The following is a 23,753-nucleotide window of genomic DNA, read 5'->3' as shown; positions in this document are numbered from 1 at the left end:
AAAAAAAAGAGTGGCTCAAGCCTGTAATCCCAGCACTTTGGGAGGCTGAGATGGGCGGATCACGAGGTCAGGAGATCAAGACCATCCTGGCTAACACGGTGAAACCCCGTTTCTACTAAAAATAAATAAATAAATAAATAAAAATAAAAAAAATAAAAACTCGCCGGGCGAGGTGGCGGGCGCCTGTAGTCCCAGCTACTCGGGAGGCTGAGGCAGGAGAATGGCGTAAACCCGGGAGGCGGAGCTTGCAGTGAGCTGAGATCCGGCCACTACACTCCAGCCTGGGCGACAGAGCGAAACTCCATCTCAAAAAAAAAAAAACGCCCCATGGCTCCACTGAAGGCTTTAGCACATTGCGGCGCACTCAGAAGCATGAGTCTACCTCGTAGAAAGGTGCTTAAGTCTTTCTGAAATCACACAGAAAATTAAACAGCTGACCCTTCGAGAACTGCTGTCTCTGTGTCTCTGTCACGGAATAAGCCTGCCACCACCTCCTTTCATCACACATGTGATCATGAGCAAAATCCCTCAGTCTGAAAGTTGGTCTTCCCATCTGTAAAGTGGGAAGGCCGTAATAGTCCTTTTCCTTTTTTTCATTTGAGACTCTGTTGCCCAGGCTGGAGTGCAGTGGTGCAATCTCAGCTGACTGCACCCTTGACCTCCCAGGCTCAAGCAATCCTCCCACAGCCTCCAGCAAGTAGCTGGGACTATAGGCACGCCACACTATGCCCGGCTAATTTTTCTATTTTTTGTAGAGATGGGGTTTCGCCATGTTGCTCAGGCTGGTCTCAAACTCCTGAGCTCAAGCAATCCTCTCGTCTTGGCCTCCCAAGGTCCTGGGATTGCAGGTGTGCACCACCATGCCCGGCCTATAATAACCTCTTGATGGTTTTTTTCCTCTAGGTCAAAAACATTTTGAGGACTGTTTGATTCAGCCCAAAGTTCAAGGTGGCTAGAGCAGCATAAAGAAATAAAGAGCTATTTTAGGAATAATAACAAGCAGATATTTCTTTCCCACTGGGGACAAAACCAGAAGGAAATATCTTTGAGTTGAACAGAGGAATTTGGGGTTGATATTGGACAGGACTTTGTGACCCCAGAGCCTGTTGCCTCCAGGATGCATAAATGCTCATCTCCCCATCTCCTAACTTGGTGATGGGCTGTCTTTCTGATCTGCTGCATGTGCTGGCCCTTTGCACATGCTGGACTCTCAATACGCCCCTGATCTGCTGCATGTGCTGGCCCTTTGCACATGCTGGACTCTCAATACACTTCCCCTTGGTCAACCCTGGCAAGGGACCAGCACTCAAGTGCTGGACAGAGTTCTGGAGCAAGTCTTACTCTTGGTGGCTCACCTCTGCTCAAAGTATACTCCCTAGGGAAGTAAATCACATCAACATGCATCCGTAAAGAACAAGATGGGCCAGGCGCAGTGGCTCGCGCCTGTAATCCCAGCACTTTGGGAGGCCCAAGCAGAAGAATCACTTGCGCTCAGGAGTTCAAGACCAGCCCTAGGCAACATAATGAGACCCTGTCTCTAATAAAAATATAAAAAATCAGCCAGGTGTGGTGGCACAGGCCTGTAGTTCCAGCTACCAGAGAGGCTGAGGTGGCAGGATTGCTTGAGCCTAAGAGTTTGAGGCTGCAGTGAGCTGTGATCATGCCACTGCACTCCAGTCTGGGCAACAGAGCAAGACCCTGTCTCAAAAATAAAAAATTAAAAAATTAAAAATTAAAAAAAAGAAAGAATCTACAACATTGACCTGAACCTTCATATCTCCACCAAAACTTGAGGATGAAGGCCAGTGAGTGGGCATCCCTCAGACAGGGCCATATTCTTCTCCCTACATATGTTCTAAAACATGCTTCCTGTTTTGTTTTTGGCTGCAAAGGGAAAAGAATAATGTTATGAGAACATCCCACTAGGATGTTCAGATGTCAAAGTCCAAGGATGTCACCCCAGCACTCCTTCCAGACCCCTTCTCAACCAGAGAGCCAGGGCCCAGGCATGTGAGGGTGATGGGAAGACCTGGCCCGCCCCCACTTGTAGTCCTCAGACCCATCCTGCAGGGTACCAGGGCAGCCACTTACATAGATAAGCCCTGAGTAGTAACGCTCCTTGAGGTTGTGCAGCACCGAGGCTTCGTTGAGGCACGTGAGCTCCGCCATATCCTCCACCTTGGAGAACTTGGGCGGGTTCATCTTCTGGATGTCATCCTTGTTCACCTTCACCTTCTTCCCGTTCTCCACCAGCTCCACAATGGCCTCTTCACCCACCTCCTCCTTGAGGCTGGCTGGCTCGAAGCCACTCTTGTCGGAAGGCACCCATACCAGCTTCTTGGCAGCCCAGTCGGCCTGGGCCAGCGGGTTATTGATGAAGTTTTTATCCACATAGAGATACTTATCGGCAGCTTGCTGTGCCATGGTGACTTATAGCCAGGACCTAAGGGGGAGGAAAAAGACAACACATTACATACAACTACATCAGCCACACAAGATCACTCATACTCACACCTCTTCTCTTTGCAAACTGTATAGGATTAAGACGCAGTAAAACTCTGTATAATCAGGCTACACAATTTTCTTGCTCCACACTTTTGGGATAAAGATGTGCATCACTGAAAAAATAAGTTGGGTCCAGGACAGTGGCTCATGTCTTTAATCCCAGCACTTTGGGAGGCCAAGGCAGGCAGATCACCTGAAGTCAGGAGTTCAAGACAAGCCTGGCCAACATGGCGAAACCCCATCTCTACTAAAAATACAAAAATTAACCAGGCGTGGTGGTGCACACCTGTCATCCTAGCTACTCGGGAGGCTGAGGCAGGAGAATCGCTTGAACCCAGGAGGCGGAGGTTGCAGTAAGCTGGCTCACACCACTGCACTCCAGCCTGGGCAACAGAGAAACAGGCTGATAGCAGGATTTTGTTAGCAATTAAAGGTAAGGTGTATCGCCCCAGGGTCAATACACAATCAAACAAATCTATCAAGAAAACAATCGTGCCAAATGAACATAACAAGAGTCTCCAGGACAGATGCAATTCAAGTCACTATGCTACACATAGAAAGGTGGCAAAGTAGCCACACAGTTTAGGAGGATTTCCAACAAAAACAGGTTTCTAATCAGCCAAAAAACGCAACTGACTACAACCCCACATGGCGGAAGTTTCCAGTTTAAAAAACTTGTTCTTATTTCATGAAGTCAACTAAGACAAGAGAAGGAAATAAAACACCAATATATGTTGCCACCAGATTTGAATTCCATCTTGATAAGACAGCCCAAAAAAAGCAAAGAGAAAAGATGCCAGGTTCCAAGAAACATGGAGAATGCTAAGAGTGCTTCCCTTTGGGGAGACTAAGGTCAAAAGTGACCCTCACAATTCATGGGCCAAGAGAACTTAAGTTCATGTGTGTTTGCTTTTTTCAAAACTCATCTGCAAAATGAAGATATAAAATAGGCCAGGGACGCTGGCTCAGGCCTGTAATCCCAGCACTTTGGGAGGCCAAGGCGGGCGGATCAACGGAGGTCGGGAGTTCTAGACCAGCCTGATCAACATGGAGGAACCCCATCGCTACTAAAAATACAAAATTAGCCAGGCATGGTGGCGCATGCCTGTAATCCTAGCTGCTCGGGAGGCTGAGGCGGGAGAATCACTTGAACCCGGGAGGCGAGGGTTGCGGTGAGCTGAGATTGTGCCATGGCACTCCAGCCTGGGCAACAAGAGCAAAACTCCGTCTCAAAAAAAAAGACATAAAATAATAATGCCGTATATATCTGTGTGGTTTTATCTTTATGAAATGCTTTCACACATATTTCGCTATCTCGAAAGGTCTTTGTCATAACAACTCTGTAAACCAGGTAAGGTAAAGGTATATATTATTATCACCAATTTACAGATGAGGAAACAAGTTCCCTGGATGTAAGGGGCTTTTCCATAGTCATTCAGTCCTGTGGCCTTTCCACGGCTAACACAGTCGTTATTCCTGCTCAGAGGTGCAGGCTGGGATCACCTGAGGTGACTACCCTGGTGTAAAACAGACTCAGCTCGTGGCCACCAGAGGAGGCAGCCCAGAAGCTCACTGCCCAGCTCCCGCTGGGAAATCAAGAAAGATCAGGAAGGTGTTTTTTTTCCCTCTGAGATCAAGCCCCCTCCCCTCAGGCCCTTGCAATTCAGAAAGTCCCCAGATCCAAATACGGAACACCATGGGCTTTCGTGCTTCCAGATTCCAAGAGGGTCTTGGATCCCAAGGAGGCTAGGGGCATGGGAGGGAAAGAACAAAAGGAAAAGTCTAGGCTGCCCAGAACTTTTCATCTGGGCTCATTAGCTGTTTTCAGTCAAGGCCGAGGGGCTCCCCTGGACTCACTCCAGGAGGGGCTGTTTTCCAGGAAAAAAACCTGTTTGCTGGCTCCCTTTTGCCAGGAGGGACACAAGTCCCAGGAACAGAGCTTGGCAGCGTCACCAGCTGCCCTGGCCGGTGGCTCTGTTGACATTCCCAACACAGGCAAACCCCACAGACCCTTGTGGGGACCAGGGGGTACATCCACTCTGCAAGGATCACCCTGAGAGCAGGCTGGGCTCAGAGTGAGTCAGAGCAAACAAGACAGGAATGGTGGCTGTGAACTCCCTGGCCACCCCTCGTCTTTGCTGCGGGTCTGAGGTCTAGGGTCTACGCCAGGAGCAGTCCCCAGGGCACCACCAGCTTATTTTCAACTGTCTGCACTTCCACCCTGGCCAGTCCATTCAAGCAAATTCAAGGTTTCTCCCTGCCAGGTAAATCCTAGTTGTTCTTTGCCTCCCTACCACGTGTCTAACCACTAACTAGTCAATAGGCACCCCCAGCGTCCCAGCACCCAGGCTCCCCAAAGTCTCCCCATCGCATCCCTGCCTGCTCAAGACCTTGCAGCAATCACAGAACACAGGTCTCAGGGACTGCTGGTTCTCAGCCTTTTCATAGACCCCAAACCCACGAAGGATAACTCCATGAATAGCAGAGAGAGACTCACTTGAACCCCATGCCCCAAAATCCTAAGTATGCTGCTGACCCCACCAATGAAGGCATCTGAGGATGTCAGTGCCCCTCATGAGACTCCCACCGAGAGCAGAAGGGGCAGGGAACAGTTACTAAAGTACCTCCCAGCACCAAGCTCAGTTTATTCACCACCTCACCTAACTGGTAATCATCCTGGGAAAGAGCTGTCTCAAGATTCATAATTCATAAACTAGGAAACAGATTCCCCAATTCATAAACTAGGAAACAGACTCAGAAAGGGCAAGTCACTTGCCCAGAGTTGCCCAGCCCAGGCATGGAGTGGGATGCTCACCCAGGGACACCTGGCCCCTGTGCCTGGCCTCCTCCCAGAACACTTGTGCCTGGGGTCCCTCGGAAGCCAGGCCGGCACTGGAGCTGGGCCCTAACTGTCCCCATGAGCTGAGTGTGATGTGGGGGGTGGAGAGGAATGCATTCAAGAGTGTTCAACAAATATTTACCGGATGTTATCGGGCAGGCAGGAAGGCTGAGTGAGCCTTCCCAGTGTGGACCACGTGGCCCATCAAAAAGCAGGCACGTTACAACTCAAGATTTACTCCTTCAGCCCGCTACTGTCGGCAGCAAGCTTGCAGCCCATCAGCAATGGCAGAATGAGCTCTGACCCGCCTCAAACTCTGCTTCACCCCAGCAATGCCAAACCTAACAGCAAACAACCCCTCTGATAGTCTGGCTTCTCGGCAGCCCATGGCCTCCCTCGGGCTGCAGGGCCCAGGCACTCAGACTGCCCTGGAAATCTGCCCTGGAGGGTCACAAACATCACACCAGCTGGCGGGGAGGAATTCCACCCAACCAACTGCCCTCAGAACCTCACCCTGCCCGACTTTCGGGCCTTGGTGGGAGGGCACGGGACAGTCACAGGTAAGTGGTGTCCACGCGAAGGCTAGCAGAGGCCTGGCCACCAAGCCACAGTTCTTGCAAGAGGAAGAGAGAATGCATCCTGCCAGGGACACCCCCCACCTCCAAAGACCAAGGCTCCAGCTGAAGGTCACAGCCCCTGCTTGCCTGGGCACCTCCCTCCCAGAACTTTTCATTAAGCAAGGCTGGGCTCTGCTCAGCCTGGCCAAGGACAGGGCTATTTGGTTTCAGCAACTCTGCTAGAATGACGTGGGTTAGCAGCAGCGCCAAGATCAATACACGGGTTAGACCAGCAGGGAGAGCCGCAAAGGTCAGGATAAATAGTGGAGTTTCTATGAAAGTCCCCTCGCCCACCTGGGCAGGATTAGCCGCATTCAATGATGGGGAGCCACAGGGCTGCAGCAGAGCTGCTGTTTCCATCTGTATCCGGTGAGGAGGCTCCCGTGCCTCTGGGGGCGTGGTGTGTGTGTGTGTGTGTGTGTGTGTGTGTGTGTGTGTGTGTGTGTGTGTGTGTATTAAGTGTGTTCAGTCAGGTTAATACTCAGACCTCTCCAGGATGCATGTGAGTTAAACCGCCTTATCTATAATCCATATGCCTCATTTATGAATGGGGGATAGTAAAGAGCTGCTAAAAATTCAGTAAGAGGCACGACAGCAGGATACCCAGGAGGCAGTCTATCAAACACAGCAGCCAGCATGCAGCCACTCCTCCCTACTCTGTCCTGGGGCTATGCTAAATGGCCTCTTTGAAACTTTTTTTGAGACAGAGTCTCGCTCTGTCGCCCAGGCTGTAGTGCAGTGGCGAGATCTCAGCTCACTGCAACCTCCATCTCCCAGGTTCAAGCAATTCTCCTATCTCAGCCTCCCGAGTAGCTGGGACTACAGGCGCTCACCACCATAGCCAGCTGATTTTTGTATTTTTAGTAGATGCGGGGTTTTAGGTCAGGCTGGTCTTGAACTCTTGATCTCAGGTGATCCCCCCGCCTTGGACTCCCAAAGTGCTGGGATTACAGGCATGAGCCACTGCACCCGGCCGAAACTTTTTAAAACTGCCCATAATATAAAGGTTTTTGAAAATAAAAGAAAAATATTCCCCTAAATTCCTGAACTCCCCCCACCACCCCTCCCCTCCTTGCAAAATCAGTTTTCTCTTTCTTTGCGTGGTCCTTTCTGGACCTGGTTCATGGAAACACTTGATTTTTAACTATCAGGCAGAGGACAGAGTTTCAGATTTTGTATTTTCCTTACTTACTATGACTGTTTTCCTGTAGGGTGAGGATTTGCTTGGTTTTTGTTTTTTTGAGATGAAGTCTTGCTCTGTCACCCAGGCTGGAATGCAATGGCACAATCTTGGCTCACTGCAACCTCCGCCTCCCGGGTTCAAGCGATTCTCCCACCTCAGCCTCCCGAGTAGCTGGGACTATAGGCTTGTGCCACCACGCCAGGCTAATTTTTTTGTATTTTTAGTAGAGACGGGGTTTCACCATGTTGGCCAGGCTGGTCTCGAACCCCTGACCTCAGGTGATCCTCCCAACTTGGCCTCCCAAAGTGCTGGGATTACAGGTGTGAGCCACCACACCCAGCCTCAGATTTGCTTATTAATCAGTTTTAGCCAACCCATTTTACAGATGATGATGCAGCGGTGGCCCTGAGAGAAAGCAACTCTACTCAGTCACACAAGCTGGGGGAATGAGAACCTGAACCCAGAATTCCTGACTCCAAGGCCTCAATGTCCATCATTTAACAGCTGCATCGTATTCTCAAGTGTGTGTTTTTTTTTAAGGACCACTTACAGGGTTTTTTCACCCTCTTATCTAGTATACCATTTTTTTTTTTTTTTTGAGACAGAGTCCTGCTCTATCGCCCTGAGTTCAAGGCTGGAGTGCAGTGGCGTGAACTCAGCTCACTGCAACCTCCACCTTACAGGTTCAAGCGATTCTCCACCTCAGCCTCCCGAGTAGCTGGGATTACAGGCATCCGCCACCACACCCAGCTAATTTTTGTAGTTTTAGTAGAAATGGGGTTTCACCATGTTGGCCAGGCTGGTCTCGAACTCCTGACCTCAGGTGATCTGCCTGCCTTGGCCTCCCAAAGTACTGGGCTTACAGGCGTGAGCCACCACGGCCAGCCTTAGTGTACCAGCACCTTCAGATACATTCCCAGAAGTGGAGTTACAGGAGCAAAGAACATACAAACATTTCTACAGTCCTGGGACGTCCCATCCAATTGTTTTCCAAAAGGGCTGAATCGGCGTGCACTGCCATTTGAGCAGGATGTACATGTGAAAGCAACCAACCAGCATCGTCAACCACTAAAACACACACACACACACACACACACACACACACACACACACACACACACACACACACACAGATCTCCAGGGCTCAGAAAGTCCTGAGCTCCTGTGGGAATGGGCAGGCCAGCAAGAGGTTCAGAAGGAAGCAAGCAGCTCTCGCCCCTGGAGATGAGACTGGATCTGGCTGAGGCCATCCCCCAGCGCTTTCCTTCCCGCCGGCTTCCTGCGGGTGCCAGTCCAACTCCAAGAAACCCAAGCAGTTGCCTTTTTAGGCCATAATCGAGCAGGACACAACCAGAGGCTAAATTAGGACTCTCAGGAAATGATGAAACTGAAAGTAAATAGGTTGACCAAAAACATCTTCTTTCAACCCAAAATGTAATGCCTCAATTATTTGCCTTCTCCCCTTCCCCGCAAACATCCATATGGATCTTTTATTTCTCCCTGTTTTCCCAGAGAATTCTCTCCCTCCCTCTCTCCCTCCGTTTCTCTTTTTACTTATTTGTGGGTTTGTCTGGAAAATGAACAGCTAGCACCTTAAAGACAGAATTTATTCTACTCTCAGATCTTTGGTCGAAACGTTGAGAGCATTTCCACTCCCAGACAACGAGGGCTGATGTAAACCTTTCCATGGGCCAAGTTCTAGGCTGGGAGCGTCCAAGTCATCACCTTCATCATAAAGCTGCATAGACCGAGGGCCTGCTAGTAAGCGCTGCGTGTTCTCACTCAATCCTTGCAATAATTTCATGAGGCACATATATACTCATTTTACAGGTGGGGGAAATGGGGCTCAGACAAGGCACAAAACCTAGGGTCAGACTCAGCCCTGTGTGGCTTCAATTCCCTGCTCCGTTTCCCCTTTAGCTGCCTTCCTGGTGAGGTCAAGGGGGCTACAAGAAGCAAACAAACAGAGAACCCCCCTTATTAATTAAGCAGACTTTAATAATGCCACCTCAAAGTTGTAAACCCCATCTCCCCATGCTGGCTTGCACAAGGGACTCCACCCTTCCAACCTCAATTGCTGGGGGCTAAGAAGGTGGGGGTGTGACCTTGGGTGAGCCATTTGAGTTCTCTGCCCAGTCTGCCGGGAGTTAACCTAACCAATCTCCAATGGCCCTGGGCACGCCAAAGTTTCAGTTCAAACACCCCAGCGGCCTCAGCCCAGACACTGAAAGCCCTATTCCAGTCTCACCACTGACATATGCAAGCAGCCTCTGTTTGTTTGTTTCCCTCCCCACTCCCATCCTGGAGAACACAGGTGAACATGTCCTTTCTCTTTCTCCTTGCAGCCGCTGGTTTTGAGTTAAATAAAACTGTCAAAGTAGCTGGCTTCCATTGTTAAGAAAGATTCTTTGGGCCAGGCGTGGTGGCTCATGCCTGTAATCCCTGCACTTTGGGAGGCTGAGGCAAGTGGATCACCTGAGGTCAGGAGTTTGAGACCAGCCTGGTCAAAATAGTGAAACCCTGTCTCTACTAAAGATACAAAACTTAGCCAGGCATGGTGGCACGTGCCTGTAATCCCAGCTACCAGGGAGGCTGAGGCACGAGAATCGCTTGAACCCAGGAGGCAGAGGTTGCAGTGAGCCGAGATCACGCCACTGCACTCCAGCCTGGGCAACAGAGTGAGACTCCATCTCAAAAAAAAAAAAGAGAGAGAGAGATTCTTTGAAAGCAGCTGCTATAATAATGTAGAATTTTTCAAGCTCATTTGATTCACTTATTCAATCAACTAATATATAGAGAATCCACATGCAAAAAGATCATGACAAAGGCATAAAGATCCCAGGGGGTTTTTAATGAGGTCACGCAGCAGGACGGACACGCACACGTCTAGGTAACTAGATGGAGTGTCCAACTGGGCAATGTGGTAGAGTAGACAGAAAGCAAGCTCCTTGGCTTCCTTCTGTCCTGTTCACTGCTGAATCCAACACCCAAAGGCAGTAAGCACCCGCTAGACAGATCTGCCATGTGGATGAAAGCAGAAACTCCTTGCTGTGTGGCCTTGGGCCGGTGCCACCTCTATGGCCTCAACTGTAAATGCAGATAATATTTTCTGCTGCCTTCCCTGCCTCACAGGGCTGCTTAATGCAGCATGTATTCCTTAAACGCACATAACGACAAGACAGGACGCCTACCACTGTGGAACATTCATGCAGAGAGGAAGACCCACGTCAACAAGCAGCTCCACCACAGACTCAGTGAAGAAGAGGAGAGGAACATGCAATTTGCTGTGGGAACAAAGCGAAAAGGACAATTCCTTGGACACTCAAGCGAGAGTGTCGTGGAGGATGTGACATTTAAACTGTGTCCTGGAGGATGGGTAAAATATTGACGGGGAAGGGAAGAGATGGTGGAAAAGTACTCCGGGCCGAGGGAGAAAAGCAAGAGCCAATGGGCCGGGCGCAGTGGCACATGCCTGCAATCCCAGCACTTTGGGAGGCCGAGACGGGCGGATCACGAGGTCAGGAGATCGAGACCATCCTGGCTAACACGGTGAAACCCCATCTCTACTAAAAAAATACAAAAAACGAGGCGGGCGAGGTGGCGGGCGCCTGTAGTCCCAGCTACTCGGAGGCTGAGGCAGGAGAATGGCGTAAACCCGGGAGGCAGAGCTTGCAGTGAGCAGAGATTCGGCCACTGCACTCCAGCCTGGGCGCCAGAGCGAGACTCTGTCTCAAAAAAAAAAACAAAAAAAAGGGCCAACGTACAGAAAGAAGGTACGGTTGCTCACTAACCACATACAAAACGATGCCACAGCACTATGGCTATCTGGGGCCAGAGAATCCTTTGTGGTGGGGCTGTCCTGTGCCTTGTGGGGTATTTAGCAACAGAGCAGCACCCCGGCCTCTACCCACTAGATGCCAGTCGCACCCTGTCCCCAGTCGTGACAACCAAATATGTCTCCAGACATCACCAAAGGTGGAAGCTGAGGGTTGTGGGGGAAGACAAATTGCCCCCAGTTGAGCCCACTGATTGAAGGGGTTTGTATAAGCAAACGCTGCACTATGAAGCCAGACCTCTCAGTCGTCATCCTCCCCCATCTCTGAAGTGCATGGGCCAAATCTCCTTAACAAAACAGACGTCCTCAGGGCAAAATGATTCCCAGGACCCCATAAAAATGGCCATTACGGATGGCATTGTCACCAAGGAATGACAGCCCTTGTAACATACTGTACTCTAAGAGATCTGACCTAGATTCACCTGCAGGACTGTGCTTTAAAGATCCTGAATAGCCAGTTTAAAAGTAAACCCATCAAGCAGGCGGAAGAGACTGATGTGCCTCCCCAGGCAGGCAAGAAGAACCTTCGGAACCTCCAACATGGCACCTCAGCCTGCGACTCATAAGCAAAGTCACCAGCATCAAAGGATCCAGATGATTAACGGAAGACAAGCAGGAGCCACATTTTGGAGGTCGGGGGTGGGAGTTGTTGACATGGCTGTGCCAGCTCACCCCACCCTGGGAATCCCATCAAACGCTTTTTTATTTTTATTTTTATTTTTTTTTGAGACAGAGTCTCTCTCTGTTGCCCAGGCTGGAGTGCAGTGGCGTGATCTCGGTTCACTGCAACCTCCACCTCCCGGGTTCAAGCAATTCTCCTGCCTCAGCCTCCCGAGTAGCTGGGATGACAGGTGCACACCGCTGCGCCCGGCTCATTTTTTGTATTTTAGTAGAGATGGGGTTTTGCCATATTGGCCAGGCTGGCCTCGAACTCCTGAGCTCAGGCAATCCACTCCCCTTGACCTCCCAAAGTGGTGGGATTATAGGTGTGAACCACCGCACCAAGCCCAAATGCTATTTGTTGAATAGTTTTGGCAAATCAATCTGGATTAGACCCAGGAACTCCATGGCTTCCACCACTGGGATACCCAGATTATTTCCCGCCCAGAGGTCTCTCCCACTCCCCTTCGTATATTAATAAATATATTTAAACACCTACCAACGAGCCATCTCCACCTGGAGGACACACCATCACACCTGAACTCCCCCACCTTCTCTCCCAGACCCATACCCTCTTCTGGGTGTCCATCTCTGGGAGACACTGCCCATCTGGCCACCCAAGACAGTCATCGTAAACTCCTCCCCAGCCCTCCGCCAACACCATTGCCCGTGCCCTATTCCAGTACAGGCCCACAAGCCCTCCCTTCTGGGCTGCTCCAAGTGCCTCCCTCCTGGCCTCCCCTGCCACTTCTACAGAACTCCTTTCTGATGACTCACAACGTCAAATTCCTATTTATGTGACTTCCTATTTTATTGATATTACTTGGTCAGTTCAAAATGGTTCAACAGCTCCACACCTTCTCCAGAATAAAGTCTAATCTTCTCTGCATGGTAAGCAAGCCCTCTAGGACCCCACCCGTTCATCTTACCCCTGCCCTTCCTTTCTGCCACAGTTGTCCCCAGCGGCATATAATCAATTCCATTCACATTACACTCTGCTCAGGCCTCCAGGCCTTCAAAGAAGCCAGAGAAGTGTCCTTTGTACTAGGAACCCTCTCGGAGATCTCAGCTCAAACGCTCCCTTCTCTATAAAGACTTTTTGCAGCAGAAAGACGTCTCATATATACATCCCTCTCATCTGTGCTCTATACCTGTTCCACCGTAACCAAACAGCTCAATACTCACTATTTGTAGTTTTATTTGAGGACAGGAAATGGGTCTCATTCATCAATTCCAAATGTCTAGCACAATGCGGGGCCCAGAGCAGGTGCTCAGTTAAAGTGTCCTGAATGAATGGATGAGGAACAAGGCCAAAATGAGCAAGAAAGACTTAACGGGGAAGGTCCCAAGAGGCTGGAAAATCCCCTTGGGCTGTGGCTGTGCAAAGAGGGCCAGGGCTAGAGAGCTGAAGGTAACAGGAGAGCCAAGTTGAAACCACATACGCATGAGGGTTACAGCCACCTAATTTGTTACAAACACCAAACCATTTATGGACTAATTTTTATATCCTCAAAACAAAAAGGGAAAGAATGCATATTGGGGCTTTCAATCTACAAAGAGAAATAGGACTGAAGATAATTTATTGGTTTTGCATACAGTTCAACCATCTCTGTTTTCTAGAACCTTCTAGCACCCCCTGATTAAATGTAGAGGCACCTACCGCCTACTACCAGTCCAACAAACCATAAAGAATCTTGGCTGGCATGGCCCCTGCTCTTGCTAGGATGCCATGAAAAGGTCGTGTGCCCTCCTGGAAGGCTACACCTCCATCTATCAAGTAGGTGCTGGCAACATTGACCTTTGGTATCAACTCAGAACTGAGAGACGGAAGGGTGGGAAAACCACAGCCATGTGAGGTCCTGGTTCTGCAAATCCCAAGATAAATGCTTGTAATGCACCATGATGGGGTTTATGGCTTTGGGGCCAGACAGACCTGGGTTGGAGTCCCAGGTCCCCTACTCACAATTCCTGTGACCTTGAAGCTGTTAGCACCTCAATTTCCTAGCTTTAGAATGAAGGGGGAAAAAAAAAAAACCTAACATCAGAAGAGTTGTAGCTCGAGTTCCCAGCGGAGAATGGCATGATAGGAATTCCCCTCCCAATTCCTCTATCTTGTGATCCTGAGCTATTTAATCCCCACTCTTCCTAGGAATGACACCTGGGCCCTCGGCAAATCAGTTTCCAGGAGTCTAGTGACTCTTTCTGCAGGTTATGTCCATCCATACAGGACAGCTCTCAGGGACGGTGACTATAAAGACAGCAATCTGCAGAAGGAAGACAGTTTCATGCCCGAGTACGGATGGAATGCTGCCTCCCTATAGCCCTCTTGCAATCACGATATGCACAAAAGGTTGTAGGAAGCAACCTGCAAAAAGAAATCTGCTCAACTTCGGCCGGGCGCGGTGGCTCACGCCTGTAATCCCAGCACTTTGGGAGGCTGAGGTAGGCAGATCACAAGGTCAGGAGACAGAGACCGTCCTGGCTAACGTGGTGAAACCCCGTCTCTACTAAAAAATACAAAAAAATTAGCCAGACGTGGTGGCGAGTGCCTGTAGTCCCAGCTACTCAGGAGGCTGAGGCAGGAGAATGGCGTGAACCTGGGAGGCTAAGCTTGCAGTGGTGTACTTCAGCCGGGGTGGCAGTATGAGACTCTGTCTCAAAAAAAAAAAAAAAAAAGAAAAAAAGAAATCTGCTTAACTCCATCCCAGGAATATCCTGCAGGAAAAATCTCTCTCCATGCTGGTCTGGGAAATGCTGGTCTGGTGAGATGGGCACAAAGCCTGTGGCAGAAGAACTGGATCTGAGTCTGGCGAGGCACTGACCAGCTGTGCAATCCTTCAGGCACCACCCAGGCCTCACTTTCCCACCTGCAAGATGTCCTGTCTGCTCACAGGTATGCACAAGCCCACTTTCCGCAATACACACCAGGGCTGTCAGAGCAGTTATCTACAGGGTGGGTCAGCAAAGTGGCTCCTCTGTCACTCAGGGCTAACCTACAGCAGCCTGGACCTAGGCCTTCACTCTCCCTAGGCTAACAAGGGGTGAGGGGCTCCTCCCAGCTGCCCAGGGCCCAGGAGGTAGGAGCTGAGGACTGCGGGTGGGCCCCCCTTCCCTTCCCACCTCAGGAATGTTGTCTGCTTACAGAAGAAGCTGGAACTTGTTTCCATTAGCAGTATTCCAACCCAAGCCCGTGCTGATGCTTAGCAGATAAGAAAACCAGAGAGGGACTTACTGCCGGGGCCTCAGAGCCTGCCCTGTCTGCAGGCTCTGCCTTTGCCTCCTCGAAGTGGGCATGGAGGGGGGCTCAGGTGATTGCTGAAAGTCCAGGGAACACTGAAAGATGATAGCATTTGCCTGTCCAAGGGAGGGCCTGCGGTCACTTTCACTTTGCCTGGTACCCAAGGAAACCCAGGGCTACCAAAAACACCACCAGTACGTATTTCACATCATGTTGTACACGATGGATATAAACGATTTTTGTCACCTTAAAAATTAAACAATTTCTTTTAAAAAAAAATGACACCAGACACCAGAAGGTAGTACACAGATTCCCTCTTCCTGCATGGGAAGGGGTGGGGGCAGTAGCTTGGGACAGGCTGGAGGGGATAAACTGGGGCAGCTAACCCAGGATCTTATCAGCCATTTAGGAATGTGGACTTTATTCTAGGGATAGTGGGGGAGGAGCAGAGGTGACATCATCAGATTTGTATTTTCAAGTAATTGGTCCGGCGCGGTGGCTCAAGCCTGTAATCCCAGCACTTTGGGAGGCCGAGGTGGGTGGATCACGAGGTCAGGAGATAGAGACCATCCTGGCTAACACGGCGAAACCCCATCTCTACTAAAAGAAATACAAAAAATTAGCCAGGTGAGGTGGCGGGCGCCTGTAGTCCCAGCTACTCGGGAGGCTGAGGCAGGAGAATGGCGTGAACCCAGGTGGAGCTTGCAGTTAGCCGAGATCGTGCCACTGCACTCCAGCCTGGGCGACAGAGCGAGACTCTGTCTCAAAATAAATAAATAAATAAAGTAATTGGCTGAGGGTGCACAGTGACTCACACCTGTAATCCCAGCACTTTGGGAGGGCAAGGCAGATGGATCACGAGGTCAGGAGTTTAAGACCAGCCTGGCCAAGATGGTGAAACCCTATCTCTACTAAAAATACAAAAATTAGCCAGGCATGGTGGTGGGCGCCTGTAATCTCAGCTACTCGGGAGGCTGAGGCTGAGAACTGCTTGAACCCAGTAGGCGGAGGTTGCAGTGAGCCAAGATCGCGCCACTGCACTCCAGCCTGGGCGACAGAGCAAGACTCTGCCTCAAAAATAAAAAAAAAAGAAATCATCCTCCCTTACCTGCACGGAGGGGGCAGTGAGAAGTCAGTGGTTCGAAAGTACTGGAGACTTGCAATGAGGGAGCTTCCAATCTAAGAGAAGAAAAGACAGTTCTCTGACCAGGCTAGGTGGAGAGTGATTAAATGGCACGAGAGGGACAAGTGCAGACACAGATTTCACCCTCTGATCTCCTACTCCAAAGAGCCTGGCTCGAGGAGAGTCCTGAAATCACCGTCCTACAACAGTGAGAAGTAGCCCAGGAATCCCAGGAGCTCCAGGGCCAGTGTTTCCAAAGCATCTTGGGCACAGATCTCATGTAGGATGTGTCACATGGACTACACAATAAAGTGTCCAACTGGGTGTCCTCCACTCAGACACCAACCTGAGGACCACCGAGACATAGCTTTGGGTCCTCAGCACAGAAACCATTTCTGAGTCAGAGTGCAGTGGCACGATCTTGGCTCACTGCAACCTCTGCCTCCTGGATTCAAGTGATTTTCCCGCCTCAGCTGGGACTACAGGCATGTGCCAGCACGCTCGGCTAATTTCTGTATTTTTAGTAGAGACAGGGTTTCACCATGTTGGCCAGGATGGTCTTGAACTCCTGACCTCAAGTGATCCAGCTGCCTCAGCCTCCCAAAGTGCTGGGATTACAGGCGTGGGCCACCACGCCCAGCCTGAAACCATTTCTTAATGAATAAGTCAATCAACCAGTGAGCCAGGGCAGAAAGCAGCAAAAGCTTGAGGCCAGCCCTGCCATCACCCCAGAGTGACAGCCCACCCAGCATGGATAGAAGCATGCCTCCCACAGCCTTTATAACCCCACCCCAACTCCTTCTACCAGTGCCTCTCAACCATCTTTCCAGCCACACCTCTCTTGTCCCCTGCTAGAACCCTCCGTTCCAGTCACCAGAGCACACTCCCCAGAGCAGCCTTTGCTTCAGCTGTCACCCAGAGACAAGCTGGAGGGCCCATCTCCCTAATTCTCCACAGACTGAGAGTCCCCAAAACCAAATGGACATGCCATCTCCCCCAGGCAGCCTCTCCTAGTATGAATTTCTCACAGTACGAATTACCCTAGTATGAATTACTCGTCCTTCTCCCTCCTCCCCGACAGGCCCAGCACAATCTGCCTTATACCAGAACCATGGCTTCACTGCCCGTGTCCTCCAATGTCTCTTAGAACTCTCTAGAGGTGGCCGGGTGCAGTGGCTCAGGCCTGTAATCCCAGCACTTTGGGAGGCCAAGGCAGGTGGATCACAAGGTCAGGGGTTCGAGACCAGCCTGACCAACGTGGTGAAACCCCATCTCTACTAAAAATACAAAAATGAGCTGGGCGTGATGGCGGGCACCTGTAATCCCAGCTACTCAGGAGACTGAGGCAGCAGAATTGCTTAAACCCAGGAGGCGGAGGTTGCAGTGAGCCGAAATCGCACCACTGCATTCCTCCATCTCAAAAAAAAAAAAAAAAAAAAAAAAAAGAACTCTCTAGAGGCAGGGACTGTCTCCCCACCCCTCTTGCTCTTGCCCAGGGTGCTGCAGAGAGAGCATCAATGCTTGTTGAAAATAACTGAATTGTTGAAAATGCTTACAAGTATTTTCTGGGAACCTGGCAGTCCAAGAGAATGACTACTCCAAGGGTAGCTGGAGGGAGAGACGGAGGGAGGAAGGGAGGGAAGAAGGAGGAAAGGAGGGAAGGAAGGAAAGAGAGAAGGAAACAGGTTAAGCAGCTTTTGCCCCACGTTAAGGTCAGGCAGACAGACCTAGGGCTGGATTTACAGATAAGTCATCTACACTGGGCCCTTGGCTTTGCTTTTAATTGGTTCAATATTTGCACAGTGACATCACGCCTGTGCCTTACCTACTCAATAACAAGCTCTCTCTCAGCCACCCAGGAGAAACTGCAAAGAAAAGCAAGTTGTTTCAGGTACGGTGGGGGCGTCCCCTCCTAAACAGTGAGGGGCAGATGATCCCCTCTGACTCGCCCCCAGGTTGGAAATGGCTGACAGGGGAAGGGTTTGGTTGAGTTCACCGAGCACACCAAGCGTGTCTCCCTGCAGATGGTATCTCCCCAGCTGGCTGGAGGCTTCCCACACCCCCAGGAGGGGCAACTTGAACCCTTCAGATTCCTGCAGCAAAGTTATTCCTTCCCTTAGCTTCTGCTGATAGAATGGTTTTTCTTTCCTCAAGCATGTGAGCACAGTTTGCCGAAACCAAATGCAGAAAAATAACCATACTCAGAAGATGTAATTATATGGCCCCCGTCTCAGTGGGAAAGTGCAGCATGAGGGCTTTCTGAGTCCACATCACGACTGCTGAGAAGTGCAACCGGAGACCAGAAACAGAAGACCACTTTTGAAGGTCGCCCAGCCTAGAACCCATCAGACCTTCAGCAGCTTGTTATCCTCTGAGGGATATTTAAATAACACAAAAAAAGTGAATGAGAAGCCACTTCCCTCCAGTAGCCATTTCACCTCTAGTCCGGCAGGGCTGAGGGCTCCAAGGCAGAGATTGGGTCACTACTGCATCCCCAGTGCCCCACATATGGGAGGTGCTGAACTAAAGTCATGGGAGAGGTTCCCATCTTCCCAAAGGTCCGGACTCCAGGGAACAAGCCCAGTCAAACCTGTGTCACCCATTCTTAAGTGCCTGATGTTAAGTCCAATCGTCTTCCATCTTATTGTCCAAATAGAGGCATGACTATCGTGTGGCTCAGGTCTCCCCTTAGTAGGACAGACAACAAGGGCCACCCACAACAGGCCATAGCTTCTCTGTGGCCATCCAGGGCCTTCACCCTCCGCCCCATCCTCTGCCTCACTGATAACTATATCTGCCGTACACTAATCTTGATTTTGTTTCCAAGAGACACATCATTGGCCAGGGGTCAGCAACAATCTTCCTGAATTGATCAAGCGGTCATTGCAGTGGACTCTGATCATGGACTTCAAAAGGAGAGGGACCTGCTAATGGTGATTATTCACTTACAACCTTCGCAGAAGACATCTGAGGACAAGCTGCAGCCAGGAGGTAGACAGGCTGCATGTGCAAGGCAAGAGCCACCACTTAACTAACAAACTTTGCCAGCTTGACTTGGGCCCCAAGCCTCAGTTTCTCCACCTGTAAAATGGAGCTGATCCCAGCTACCCCCATGGACAGCTACAGGGAGCCCCAGCGGGTCTAGCTGACAGCCCCCACGCCCACCCCCACCCCATTAGCCCCTTCTGCATTGGATCGGAGTACCCTCTAACTCACAGAACCACTGTGAGGACAAAATAAGCTCCCAGAGCTGGGCTCAGGGCAGCCCTGCACACCAGCCCCTCCCCCGTGATCTTTGCCTCCTCTCAAGACAGCCTGTGTCGCCACTGAGCTCATAATGAGTCAGTCACAGACGCTGCCCTCACACAGCCCACTTCGAGGGTTTGAAGTCACATCCTGCCTAACCCAACTCGACATGATTTATTCCACCCCAGGAATGTAGCTCACTTCCCAGAATTTTGTTAAGCCCTTTAGTTAAAGAGTCTGACCTGGCAAGGGGCTCCCTTTACAGCCCTGGCTGAACACGCAGCTCAGCTCGGGCCTGGAGGTAGGAACCACCCTAAGTCAGGGCTGCCAGAGGCGCCAGGGCATCTCATGCTTGGGGCCCCAACATTCATCTCAAGCTATAATTTTTCTTTTTTTTTCTTTTTTTTTTTTTTTTTTTTTTTTTTTTGAGACGGAGTCTCGCTCTATCTCCCGGGCTGGAGTGCAGTGGCCGGATCTCAGCTCACTGCAAGCTCCGCCTCCCGGGTTTACGCCATTCTCCTGCCTCAGCCTCCCGGGTAGCTGGGACTACAGGCGCCCGCCACCTCGCCCGGCTAGTTTTTTGTATTTTTTAGTAGAGACGGGGTTTCACCGTGTTAGCCAGGATGGTCTCGATCTCCTGACCTCGTGATCCGCCCGTCTCGGCCTCCCAAAGTGCTGGGATTACAGGCTTGAGCCACCGCGCCCGGCCTTTTTTTTTTTTTTGAGACGGAGTCTCGCTCTATCGCCCAGGCTGGAGTGCAGTGGCCGGATCTCAGCTCACTGCAAGCTCCGCCTCCCGGGTTTTACGCCATTCTCCTGCCTCAGCCTCCCGAGTAGCTGGGACTACAGGCGCCCGCCACCTCGCCCGGCTAGTTTTTTGTATTTTTTAGCAGAGACGGGGTTTCACCGTGTTAGCCAGGATGGTCTCGATCTCCTGACCTCGTGATCCACCCGTCTCGGCCTCCCAAAGTGCTGGGATTACAGGCTTGAGCCACCGCGGCCGGCCATTTTTTTTTCTTTTATTTTTTTTGAGACAGAGTCTCATTGTCGCCCAGGCTGGAGTGCAGTGGCACGACCTTGGCTCACTGCAACCTCCACCTCCTGGGTTCAAGCATTTCTCCTGCCTCAGCCTCCCAAGTAGCTGGGATTACAGGCATGTGCCACCGCACCCAGCTAATTTTTGTATTTTTAGTAGAGACGGAGTTTCACCATGTTGGCCAGGATAGTCTCGAACCCCTGACCTCAAGTGATTTGCCTGCCTCGGCCTTCCAAAATGAGCCACTGCACCCGGCCTTTTTTTTAACTTTAATTTAAAAACTTTTTGTCACACATACAAACATGTCTAACAAAACTGTCACAATGTGACATACACATGCTATTCACTCTGACTCTTTTCCATTTAAGTCTATTTTCTTTCATTTCTAAACATACTGGTTGCCGGCCGGGAATGGTGGCTCACACCTGTAATCCCAGCACTTTGGGAGGCCGAGGCGGGTGGACTACCTGAGGTCAGGAGTTCAAGACAGCCTGGCCAACATGGCAAAATCCCGTTTCTACTAAAAATACAAAAATTAGCCAGGCGTGGTGGTGGGCACCTGTAATCCCAGCTATTTTGGAGGCTGAGGCAAAAGAATCACTTGAACCCAGGAGGTGGAATTCGCAATGAGCCAAGATCCTCCACTGCACTCCAGCCTGGGTGACAGAGCGAGACTCCATCTCAAAAATAAATAAATAAACAAACAAACTGGTTGCCACTCACTTCACGACCCACCAATGAATCTCACTTGAAAGTTTTTGAAAAACACCACCCTGACTTATCTACGCTGGGAAGGAGAGGCTCAAACAATCTGCCTAAGTTCACACAGTCGGGCCAAGCAGAAACTGAAGTCCAAAGCCAAAGGGAAACTCAGTGAGGAGTGGGGGGTCAGGGTGAGCATCCTACTCCAGGCAGGTGAGAGGCAGCTGTAGCTACCCGATCACCTGACACATTCATCTTGTGACACTGACATCATTTGATCCCGCCATCCTTGGCAAAGTGAAGGGTCATGCTGCCCCTCCCCCTAAAAAAGGAGAGAGCCTCAGAGGCTCAGGGAGGCTAAGGGACTTGCCTAGGTACAGGGCTTCCCGGGAACATCCTTGCCAACGTGCAGGTGCAAGAGCACAAGAACGAAAGAAGAGCCCACCATCCTCAGCATCCAAGATAACAAGAGATCAAGTCTGGCATCAGAAACATCGCCCCGCCCAGCCCCACAATGAAGAAATACCCAGAAGTGACGGTGTTCTAAATGCAAGAAGGATCATCAGAGAGGGGAAGGCCACTGTGCTGGAGCTACAGTGATGAGCCCCAGGAAGGTGATCCCCACATACTTCTACCCCTGGGGTGGCACACAGCCTAGACTAGAACAAACTCTCGTCCTGATCCTAACAGCCCCCGGGCTGCATCTGGTACACGACACTCACACGTGTGCACACTCTACAAATGGAAAACCCAAAGCTTCTATTTGTCTAGGTCAGTGGTCAAGGACCCCTTTGAGAACTTGTGAGAGGCGGTGAATGCATACCCAGTAGGGGGCTCGCAGAGACTCTGCAGTGCGGTGCATGGACTTTTAGGAGTCCCCTGGTCACAAGCTCAAAGGTAATGGGGCACTAGAGTGGCCTCCTTTTCTACCAAGGCAACATGAACAAAGACTTGAGGCGAGATCTCTTCCTTCGTCACCCTCCGGAGGGTTAAGCAGAATCTCACTGAGGAAGCAAAGCTGTGGGCTGAATAGCCCAACAGTGAGAGTCCACATGGCACGGGAGGGAGGCTGACTCTTCTGCGCTGCTCTGGGGTGCCCTGGACTCCAGGAACAAGAAGCCCAAAACTGGCCGGGCGCGGTGGCTCAAGCCTGTAATCCCAGCACTTTGGGAGGCCGAGACGGGCGGATCACGAGGTCAGGAGATCGAGACCATCCTGGCTAACACGTTGAAACCCCATCTCTACTAAAAATACAAAAAATTAGCCGGGCGAGGTGGCGGGCGCCTGTGGTCCCAGCTACTCGGGAGGCTGAGGCAGGAGAATGGCGTGAACCTGGGAGGCGGAGCTTGCAGTGAGCTGAGATCCGGCCACTGCACTCCAGCCCAGGCGACAAAGCAAGACTCCGTCTCAAAAAAAAAAAAAAAAAAAAAAAAAAAAGAAGCCCAAAACTGAAGGGTGAACAGTCTCTCCTCCCTACATTTCCATCCCTTGGTCCAATTCTCAACTGAGCCAGCACACAGCCAGCCCTGGGCACACAGAAGGCATGGCAGGCAGTGCCAAGCTTTCCAGAGAAGCATCCCAGAGCCTCCTGCATTCCCCGGGGGAAATGATCAAATACAAGTGAGGATGAAATCCACTTATTTCACACTTTACAGAAAAATTAACTTACCACTCCTAGACTGGGTTATGGCAGCACCCTTGTCTGAAAGGCTGGCCAACCCCAGTGTCCTTGAGCAGGGAGCCTGGCCGACAGGACGACCTTACCACGTCCTTCCCCAGAAACGTGACTACTGCTTACCTTACCACCCACCAAGCAGCGCTCCTTTGCCCAGGCCACAGTCTGGTTTGAAAGTGGCCAAAGCTGTTAGCTGCACATGAGAGAAGGAAGCAGCAGTAGCCCCTGCCCTAGAGAGCTGCCAGATTTGGGCCATGCCATCCTGCCCTGGACAGAGCCCCAGGCTCCCTCCCCACCTTCCCCCTCCAAGATGTGTGCATAGAGACTTGCACACACACAGATACGCATGCACAAAGACACGTGCAAAGATTTGTGCACACAGAGGTGCAGAGACATGCACACAGAGACCTGTGCACACAGACAGGCACATACACAAACACACACCCACAGATGCCTGCACACAGGCACCCCAGAGGATGCTGGGATATGGCCGAATGTGATACTCCAGAGTCAGGCCAACCTGGAGGTAAGCACTGGATTCTCCTCACTGGTTCAGGAAATCTGGCAAATTATTTAAATGTCCTGAACCTCCCTTTCTTCATCTGTACAATGGGAATGAAAAAGCCCACCTCCCAGGACCCTGCTGGCAATTAAATAATGGTCACTTGCACTTTATTCTGAGTGCTTTTCACCAGGAATCTCACTTTACCACACAGCATCCTTGTGAGGTAGGTTCTACTGGTATCCTGTTTTGCAGATGGGGAAACTGAAGGCCAGAAGGCTTACTTGCTGAAGGACACACAGGTAGTAGCTGCTGGTGTCTGTACCCTGCAGGTCTCACTTGGGGCTCCGGGTCTTCCATGCCTAACCACTCTGCTCCACTGCCTCTAGGGGTGCAATAAGACAGCGAATGCACACAGAGCATCTGGCAAGCCTCCACGTAGGACCTGGTCAACAGCAGTTGCTCCATGATCAGGAAAGGGAAACGCAGAGGTGGACCCGTAAGCTTTCCAGTCGCCCAGGGCCAAAGCAGCAGTATCTGCCCTCCTGGCTGCTACCAACTCCCTTCAGCAGACTCACTTTTAACCCAATTT

General features: G+C 50.8%; 1 protein-coding gene across 1 annotated transcript in view; it reads right to left on the bottom strand.

Moving 5' to 3' along the window:
* Positions 1 to 23,753, bottom strand: part of MYH9 (myosin heavy chain 9) — a 108,315-nt gene that overhangs the window by 65,142 nt on the left and 19,420 nt on the right. Inside the window, exon 2 of the mRNA XM_010389168.2 lies at positions 2,092 to 2,443. Coding sequence (XP_010387470.1) covers positions 2,092 to 2,424 — 333 coding nt within the window. The 5' untranslated portion in view covers positions 2,425 to 2,443. The remainder of the gene's footprint in view (positions 1 to 2,091; positions 2,444 to 23,753) is intronic.

Source organism: Rhinopithecus roxellana, chromosome 13, assembly GCF_007565055.1.
Source record: "Rhinopithecus roxellana isolate Shanxi Qingling chromosome 13, ASM756505v1, whole genome shotgun sequence".
In the NCBI taxonomy this organism is placed as follows: domain Eukaryota; kingdom Metazoa; phylum Chordata; class Mammalia; order Primates; family Cercopithecidae; genus Rhinopithecus; species Rhinopithecus roxellana.
This window is presented reverse-complemented; position numbering and strand designations above follow the sequence as displayed.